This window comes from Bison bison, unplaced genomic scaffold, assembly GCF_000754665.1.
Source record: "Bison bison bison isolate TAMUID 2011002044 unplaced genomic scaffold, Bison_UMD1.0 scf7180017864338, whole genome shotgun sequence".
NCBI classification, from domain to species: Eukaryota; Metazoa; Chordata; class Mammalia; order Artiodactyla; family Bovidae; genus Bison; species Bison bison.
The window spans coordinates 4580309-4590188 of record NW_011494910.1 but is presented as its reverse complement, the minus strand read 5'-3'; the positions used below and the strand labels follow the sequence as shown (position 1 = coordinate 4590188).

The 9880-nt window shown below is 51.3% G+C and overlaps 1 protein-coding gene across 1 annotated transcript in view; it reads left to right on the top strand.

Moving 5' to 3' along the window:
* Positions 1-2179: 2179 nt before the first annotated feature.
* PIGR (polymeric immunoglobulin receptor) overlaps positions 2180-9880 on the top strand; it is an 18010-nt gene continuing 10309 nt past the window's right edge. The window contains exons 1-2 of the mRNA XM_010854214.1: positions 2180-2321; positions 9299-9392. Coding sequence (XP_010852516.1) covers positions 9311-9392 — 82 coding nt within the window. The 5' untranslated portion in view covers positions 2180-2321; positions 9299-9310. The remainder of the gene's footprint in view (positions 2322-9298; positions 9393-9880) is intronic.

Sequence of the window (9880 nt, the reverse complement as noted above, 5' to 3'; positions counted from 1 at the left end):
TGTAGGGCTAGGAGAGGAGCCCTGGGCCCCTCAGGCAGCCTGAGAAGCAGCTGTTTCCTGGACATGCTTCTCTCCCTCCCCACAGGCCCGAAACTCATCAAGGTTGTGTCCTAGGGCTGAGCGGGTCCCCCTTAAGTCGGACTCCAGACAACTAGACACAAGGTAGCCCTGCTTTGGGGGAAGTGGGTAAATGAGAATAAGAGAACAAAACCTACAAATAGCTTGACGATCGAATTCCAAAGAAGAGAGAAATAAGGAAAAACCTTTGAAAGGAGCCGTATAACCTGGCAGAACTAGAATTTTCCCCTCATCGTCCCCAAACCATCTCCACCTCCCCTCACACTCTCCCACTTCATACTGACCCTGGGGCTAGGGAAGGAGAATGACAGCTGAGCGGGGAAGAAAGATGGCTCAGCTATCGATGCATCTCTGGGCCTGTCATCCCCCCGTCACCGCGGGGCTTAGTCCAGGGCTGCCGCTGGAGAGGAGACTGACATTGATGGAGAGACCCCCAAGGGTTTGGGGATGCCAGACAAGGGGGCCTGCTCCTTGCTTGTCCTGTATGGAGCCCTGGGGTCGGCATCTTACCAATGTCCACTGAAGCCCCAGTTACGTGGGGCGGGTGAGCGCAGAAAGCTGCAGGGGTATTGGAGAAAATGAGGCTCTGAAGCACGGGATCTGAAAGTACCAGAAAAATGTGAGTGAGCCACACTGGCCCTGCACATACTGGAGGTCCTACCTGCAGGAGCCCAGACGCAGAGACAAGGAGACCCGGGGTGGGCAACAGACCTTTCAAGATGGGCTGGCGTAAAGGCCACCAGCCAGCAGGAGGTGTCATACCGAAGCGGACAGGGCTATTCCCTTCTAGAGCACGAGGCCCACTCAGAGCCAACGTAGGGGCTCCTTCCCTCTGTCTTGACAGTCACACTGGTGCAAGCTGCCCCCTCACCCAGACCCGCTCCCCCAGGGTTCACAGAAACACCAGAGCAGCAACAGGGGGACAGAAAGGAAAGCCAACCCAGAATGAGACTGAGTTTTAAATCAGGAGGAAAGTGAACGAGATATCACTGAATCGGACCAACTTTACATATAAGTGACTAGGTAACTTTTTTCTAACATCAGTCAGATTATGGCTTTAAGGTCTGAAAAAAAAAAGCTGCATAATAGAAAACAAGGTTTATTTTCTCACCATCCAAACCCATGACCTCAGGCTGATAGCCCACTGTGGCTGAGTGGCTAGCTAAAATAAGACCCAGGTTCTGCCTGCCTTGTGTTTTTTCCAGGACTCTATTTCCCCTTTCCTTCTTCCCCTTCTGGGGTCCGGCCTGCAGGACGCTGTAGACAGAGCCTGGGACAGCCCTGCACAGGTAGGACTGGGTGGGATTCTTGCATGGGGTGGGCGTGTGAGGGGTGGGGGGAGCACACGAGTGTCGGGGACGGGGCTCCACTTGTATGACTCGGACGAAGATCGTTTGGGGAACTCCTGGGAGTCCTAACCAGTTCAGGTCAGGGAAACCACCAAGGACTAAGAGAGTCAGGGAGGGAGGCTTCTACCGCAGCTCAGATGGTCAGCGCTCATTTTGCCGAGTGAGGCGCCAAGCCCGGGTCCCAGCAAGACCCTGAGCTCTGCCATTCCCGGAAGCCCGGGGCAACCGGAGCCTCCAGCTCCTCTAGCATGTGAGAGGGGAAAAACACGGTCCCCTGGGTCCTGGGGGCTCTGGGACTAAATGAAAGGGGCTCTGCAGGAGACGCAGAAAGAGTGGACTTAATCCAGGAAGTGGGGGACGGGTCCCCAAGTGTGTGGAGATGTGAGGCTATTCCTGCCACCTGTACCCGTTCAAATGCATATCAACTCTGCATTCATATCTGGTGCTAGCCTCAGCCTGAAGGTTTGGTATCACTCTCTCTATTTTCCGGCTAAAAAGAAATAATGAAGGGAACTTGCCTAAGATCTTGCAGCTGGAAAGCAAACAGAACAGGCTCTCCATGCTTGATACCCTGTCTCCCATCCTGCAGATGCAATGATGGGGGACTCCCAAGTAACAGAGTCTCCCCAAGGTCAAGGAGAAGCAAGTGGAGCCAGGCAGGAAGGCGGAAAGGAAAGGAAAGCAAGGGCTCTGTGGGAGTCACGTGCCGCTGGCCGGCCGCCATGCCCATGGGAGAGTGTCCCTTTAAGAGCCCAGGTGTGGGTCAAGCACCACAGTTTCAGTTTTGGCAGCAGCATCCAGCGTCCTGCCGGAGGCTTCTACAAAAGCCAGGGCTGCGGACTGGTCAGCAGGCGGTGCTCCCAAAGCTGACGGGATAGGAGGAAGGAGCTCAAAGTAAGTGGGGCTGCTCTGGGGTCCCCGAAAGGATGCCATCTGGGAAGGGCCCTCTGTACGCACGACCCCCGATCTCCAAAGAACGGGATGAGGGGAACGTGGCCACCGCCCGTGTGCCCAAGCGTGTCATGGGGGAGCTGATGGGCACAAGCCCGGGCGCATCCCAGAGAGACAAGTGAGGACCAGGGGTGAACACTCAGCAGATGGGAAGAAGGGATGTCTGGGCTTGGCACATGGCGTTCTGCTCAAAATTTTGTCTCTGAGTTCCCTCGTAATTCCTCCATAATTTAACTGGGACCTTAGGCAAGGCACCTAATTGCTCTCTCAACCTCTGTTTCCTAATGCGCAAAATGGGCATAAAACTAAGGCCGATCACTTATGGTTGATTCAAATGAAAAAAGATGTGTGAAATCGCTTTGAAAACTCCAGAGCAAAATAACAGTTGTTTTGGTGTTTTCCAATTCAGTTCAGTTATTCCAGAACTATTGAGCATCAGACCGACACGGATAGGATAATGCCTAAGCAGGTCCTGGTACAAGGCAGGTACCCTTCTAGTCGTTGAATATTTCTCCCTTCAGCTTTCTGGTGGAGGCACACGAAGTCCATTTTTCTGGGTTTCGAAGACATCCTGAGATCTTTCCAACTTCAGCCCCGCTTTGCTCTCACAGATCCCTGCCACCCCAAGGTATAATGTGCATCACCGTTTCATCCTATACCTGCTAAGCTGGGAAAAATGAAGTCCTTCCCAGGAAAGTGAGTTAGGCGGGCAAAGCCCCCTGCCAGGCACAGGCAGCATTCTTCAGTCCTCAGGCTCCTGCTGCCTCTGCAGCCAGGAGACCTCAGCCTGCAGCTCTCTTGTCCTGACAGCATCCCAGGCCAGCCAGGGGACACTCAGCACAAGCGCAGCTGCTCTGCAAGCTGCATCCCTCACCAGCCCCACTGCGCGCCACTGCCCCAGGCCACCTACGTGGCCCGCGCTGTTTTGCACCACAGCCTTCACTGTCGCTTTCCCCCTTCACGAGAGGAATTACAAGTCCCTGAACATCTGGAGTTGGGATGTGTCAGTTCATGGGTTAGTGTAGAAGGCAGCTGTCTATGCTCAGAGCCAGTTTTGAAACTGTCCATCCATCATCCCTCTCCCTGCCCTTGGGTGTGGTGATGTGGCAGACAGAGCAACGAACCAGGAGCCAGGAGAGCAGCTGGCTCTGTTATCTCTGCCTGTGTCTTAGAACCTCTGGACTCTGTGGCCTTATTTTACAAATAGTGTAATAGCAGCAGCTTCCAGGTAGAAAACACACTTACCCTTGACTTTCACAGCTTCATCTTCTTCCTACCTGAAACAAACCCAGTGGGAGTCAGGGAGTCACAAGAACATAAACCTGTGTTACAGTTGAGGAAACTGAGATTGTGAATTAATGTGAGTGGTGTAAGGCCACCCAGCAGGTATAAATGACAACATTTGGGTACAGTCATTTTGGTATGGTCATGCGGATATTTTGACATCACCTAAAAAAACACGATACACAACTTTTTAAAAAGTAGCACATGCATGTGGTCAGCAGAGACCCCCGCACCTATGTCTTGCCCCCTCTCTGGGTGAGCGGGGGCTGGGAATCCCAAAGACCCTGGCATTGACACAGTGTGATGGACTGGAAAGAAGTTTTGGAGGCCATGTGTCTGGTTACAGGAAACAAACATAACCTGCCATACATATGGTAAGTGGTGAATAAATAGCAGCCATTATTAATTTTCAGGAAGAAATTCTTCTGTTGGCACCTACCTCTGAGTTCAAACAGAGTCTTTTCACAGGAACCACCTTTCCTATGAAAAGCAGAGAGGAGAGAATTGGACTAAGTTCTCCTCTAAGACTTGATTTCCTGTTTCTGCCCCTTCTGACTGCTTCCTCTCAACTTTAAGACCCTCTGCAGGACAGCACTGTAACTAAAATCTTGTATGCTTGATCCAGAGTGCCTGAATCTGGATCCCATCCCAGTCACTTACCTGCTGTGTAACTTTGGGCAAGCGTCTTACTTCTCTGGACCTCCACTGTCTCATTTGTGAAATGAGTTTACCCATTGTACCCTACCTCCCAGGGTGACTGTGAGGACTAAACGAGTTAACAGATATAAAGCGCCTGAAAGTGACTCCATTGTGCCAGCTATAATCAGAATCCCTCACTTGTAACCTAGTCCCTGGCACATGTCTGCTCCTTCCGGCCGTGACAGTCCAATCTGAACAGCTCGCCCCCAGTCTTCGAAGGATGCTCAGCAAACAGACGTCTGTTCTCTCACTCTGAGACAGGAAAAAGAGAAGACTGTGTTGACTTTAAAGAGGATGTGGGAAAAGGACTGTTATTTTTAAGCCCGATACCCTACTTAGGACTTTACATATGTTGCCTCATTTAATCCTTATGGCGACTCACAAGACTAGTTGCAATTATTGCCAGTTTACAGATGAACAGTGGGGCTCAATGGATTTGAACAGTCTGCCCCAAATCACACAATCCCCAAGTGAGAGAGCCAACAGCCAACCTGAGGAGTCCGTACACTGTGCTACTCTCTAAGTGCACAGCACCCGTAAAAGTCAAGTGCATAAGCCCCTCAACCTCCTGTGCTAACAGGTAATTGCAGTCTCTTACAGTGGAAGAGCACTTTACACTATTGGGAATGCCTCTATGTATATTAACCATAGTCCCCCATCCCAAGGTAGCCCCTCAACTAGACGAGTCAGGGACGACAATACCCATTTTACAGATGGGAGAATTGAGCCAGCACATTTTGCCCAAGTGGGAGAGCTCTTCTGGTAGCCTGTGACAGAGCAGGACTCTGGACCTCTGAGTCTCTTCCACCCTCCCTTGAGCTACTGTCCCTTGAGCACCCAGAACAAAGAAGGCATTGGGCAAAGTGAGAGAAATCAGCCCTGACTTTGTCCTTCTCAGAGAGGGAATGAGGCGATAACCATTCCCAATCTGATTGGTCTTTTCTGAACAGCTGGTCCTTGCCAGGCACTCCCCGGAGAGCAAGGCCTTCTGGAGATGGGGAGATGAATCTCAGTTGACCCTGCTTTCCAGAGCTTGCCATCTGGTAAGGTGGGTGAGATAAACACCCACAGACCAAGCTAGGATGGGATAGAGTCAGTGACAGGGCTTCTCAGTCTCTGTTGAAAGGCCATCTGAAAATCTACAAGGCTTATTCCCAGAGCTTCATGAAGCTTGGATTCCATATGTTGAATTTCTGCTGAAGTCTTACATGCCTACTTTTGACAGGGATGGGGCCAGTATGTCTTGGATCTTCCTAGCTCACGCCTTCTTTGGGGAACCTATGGCTTTTCTCTCTATTTCCCTGCTCTCGGGAGCTTCAGTGCCTTTTCTCCAACATTGCCTGTGCTTGGAGATTCTCACATATTCCAGGGCTTACGTAAACTATATAACCTCTCTTACAACCCTGTCTGTCATTACAAGCCTGAGGCCCTTCCAAACTCCACGGACTGCCCTCCCTCCCCTAGTGGTGCTGTGGTTTCCAGGCTCGCCCTCGTGTGTGCTCAGCCTCTGCATCCACAGGAGAAGAGAGTGATAGGTCCACACGGACTCGAGCAGCGCCTCTCCTGGCCATCAGTCCAGGCCGAGGAAAGCCCCTTCCCCAGCCAGGCCGGCTGCTCCCTGCTTCTCTGAGCCCCAAGATCCCTGCTGCCCCAAGTTCACACTCACAGGAGCCAGAAACTTCCAACATGGCTTCAAGCCCCACGTGGTGCCTGCTCTCTCTTCCCTCCAAAGCCCCAAGGACCGTGAGAGCCTTAACTGTCCCTCTGCTGTGAGCCAAGCTGGTGACAAGCCCAGAGTTACTGAAGGCCATATGCTCACCAGCAGCCAAGCCAGGCCCTGGTTCAGAAGACCCTCTCCCTCTGATAGAGGAGAAAGCCTGAACTGAGATGGACAAACATGTGACTCTCAACCACAAGAGCGAAGATCAGTCACTCCGACTGAAGGCGAGCTAGCTAGAGTAATTTTATAAGATGGCAGACTCTATTCTTCAGCAGAGCCTACACCTAGCCCCAACCTGCAACTGTGCAGACATACATTGTGAATATACGAGGGGCAGTAACTTGGTAAAATGAGAATGATCTAGAATACCCCAGCCTGACTACTGAAAATACAACTTCTATTTTAAGAGCCAGGAAAGGTGCCTTCATGCATGATATACTAACCTATGTATATCTGGGAGAATAGGTCCCTCTGAGCATCCAAGGAGTGATAGGGTACCAATTTGATCCCATTCTGTTGTAAGTCTTGGGGCCAGAATCTCTCTAACCCTTAGATTTCCTATCTTCCCTGGAAGATATTCTCTATCCCTTGGGTTACTATGATGGTGGATAAAGTCATAAAGCAAAGAAGGTAGCAGAGCATCTTGTGCCAAGTAAATAATATGCTCTCTCTTTCCTTCCTAAAGCAAATCCTTTGAATCCAGCTCCAGCCCCATGGAACTGGGGCCTCCCTGACACCCGAATCTCCCAGGTTTGGGAACAAATATGGTTTTAAGACTTTGAGAGGAAGGGATTTCTAATGATTTGCAAAGCCCAGGGTCTTTCAGCTGAGAGCAGAGAAACTGTGCTTTAAGTGAAGTTTTGAGCAGAGACTTCCTGCTCCTGAGAACGTGGGGGTGTGGGGATAGTCCAGTCTCCACAGGGAATGGACTGTGCGCTTCCTACCAAGGTCAGCTTCCACAAAACTTGCCCTCTAGCTCTGCATGCCTGGTGATCTCATCCCTGATGGGAGGTTATGCAAAGGGTTATTGGGCACATGTGAGCATCCTCCCCCTGCACGGACCTTCACCGCTAGCCAAGCATGTCCCAAATGAGAGGCGCCTGGGGAGGAAGTCTTTGGAAAATGTGGCCTCTGCCTGCAGCAAGCCAGGGCAAGTGGCTGTTACCAGTACAGACTAGGGATTGTCTCCTCCAGCTCATCCTATGGGAAGACCCACTGCAGTCCAGAGAAATATCAGGAAGTTTGCTGATGTCAGGGGAGAACAAAGACGAGAACCAGAGAGCCCCTACTGGTTGTGGCTCCTTAAAGCAGATGGCACGGTGTCCTCCCACCGGCCACTGCGCCCAAGCCTAGTGCAAATGGCAGGTGGTGGGATTCTGCAGTGAGCCCACCCCAAAGAGACAAGAGAGACTTCCCAGCCCTGTGACCCCCACTCCCACCTGGGAGTCAGTTCCACGTCCACCTGGGTGGTCCTGCAGCCAGCTTCGTCCTGAGCACGTCCGAGCTGGAGCTGACGCTGGCATTTGGCTAAGGCCACACTCCAGAGGTTAATCATTGGCCTGGTATGAAAAGTCCAGGGCAATTAACCGGAATCAAGAGAGGCTCAAGCTGCCACCCGACACCCATACTTGTCCCTACCTCCCCAAACCCGCTCCCCCAACTCTTCCGAAGAACTGGAGAAACAGAATACCTTTATCTCCACAAGGAAATAAAGAGGTGCTTTGCTGGGAAATTCCCTCACAGAAAAGAAGGAACCAAGATAAACAGCTCTATTGCCTTTGGCTCAAGCTAGCGAAGGGCGTCTCTGGGAGCAGGAGCGAGGCCAAGGCAGGAAGGGGGGCCTGGGAGATGGGTGCCCGCACTCCCTGCTGCCTCGAGCCTCCTTATCTTTATGGGTGCTCGTCACTGCCCAGCACATGTTAACACAGCTTTCTCCTTTCCCCCTCTCATCGTCAAGTCCGTTCCAAAACTGAAAGCCTGGCAAGGTCCATGGGAGAGTGGGGACTCCCCTCTTCACTTCCATCCTCCTCCAGGCTGCAGTCAGGGTCCAGAGGACGGCAGGGGTCAGGCCGGGCCCTGGGACTCTCAACCTTCCCCAGCCCTGGGCTGTATCCCCAGATGTGACAAGGGCCACACGTGCAACACCCTCTGAGTGGCCTCACCTTGGATTTTCCATCTTTGTCTGTCAGCCTCACCAAGCAGGAGGCGGTCACACCTACATGTTTAACCCTGACTCCATAACGGAGTCTCTGGGAAATCCTGGGCATGTCACTCAGCATCTCACGATCTTGATTTTTCTTATCCAGGAAGTGGTTGTAATTATATCTGTCCTGTCTCATTTAAAGGGAACTTCTAGAGCTCCAGTGAAGTGGTGTAAATGACAACATTTGAAAAGCAAAGAGCACCCCACAGATAACAAGAATAAGCATGAAGGATAAGCACCTCACCTTTGAGATGGAATATGGGCAGGGAGACAGACTCAGAGCTTGGACTCTGGGGGTCAGATAAAGCAGGGTTCGGTCTTCCCCACCACCCTACCTATCCCCACATTTAATCCCCCTGTGTGGCCTTGAGGAAAGCCCTTAACCTTTAAGCTTTCATCTCCTCCTATGTCAAGTGTAGATAAGAATGCCCACCTCTTAGGAGTGATACCAACTTTAAATGAGATACTGGAGGTGCATTTTTTCACGGGTACATCATGGAATGCAGTGCGAGGACCGTTGGCAGTAGTTGCGACCACGCGGCCTCTGTGCATCTCTATTTACTCGTGTGACAGGCCATAAATTATGCCAGCCCCCTCCACCTCCCAGGGATGTAGGGAGGGCAGCTGGAGCAGAGAGGTGGAGACACTTCTTGGTAGTAACCAATGATCTGGGGAGCTGTTCCTGAGATCTTACAGATCTTGCCCAGGACGGTGCCTACTCCCAACCCCACACGGGTGGGGAAACAGAGGAAATGATGCATGTGTGTCCCTATCCCAAAGGAACTGGCAACTTAGCTGAGAAAATGAAAGTCTACCTATCCCTACTAAAGAACAAAAGGCATTGTGAGACGACGGGACTTTGAGCTATGATGGGAAAGGCGGGGCCATTCATTCTTTGATAGGTTTTATGTCCGTTGCTGGAGACGCAGAATTGAACAGGTGTTACAGGAGCCGGAAGGTCAGCTAGTCTTGGACAACAAAGGCGTTTCATCCCCTCGTGCCACTGTCTTTCAGCAACCACACAGGATGGTGGCTGGCGGCAGAGACCCGCGGGAGCCCCCAGCGATGTCGCGCCTGTTCCTCGCCTGCCTGCTGGCCATCTTCCCAGGTGCGTCAACCAGGCCCCGGCCCGCTCCATCCTAGTCCCCTGGGCCCAGGGATCGGCCCGTCCCCAGGGACGTCCAGGCAAGGCTTGCACCCCCTCGGGGAGCGACCACAGACACTGCAGGGAGGATGGATGGGCCAGCGTTGGGGCATCAGGACTAAAAATGGCACTCTCTTGCGTCTGGCCAAGGGTCTTCACTGGGAATAAGGAAAACAAGACCTTGACCTAGAACCAAGCCTCACTCTTGAGTTGCTTTGGGGTTTGGGAGAAATGACTTATATTTGTGCCTGTTGACATTTTTATCTGGAAAAAAAAGAAGAAAAGAATCTACAAAGTATTTTAGAAATATAGGGAAATAGCAGATAACAAATGAAATAATGTAGCACTCCACAAGGATGGTTTTAAATATATATATATAATATACATATATTTATATATATTTAAATATACATAATATATATTTAAATGTATATAAAATATATATAATATAT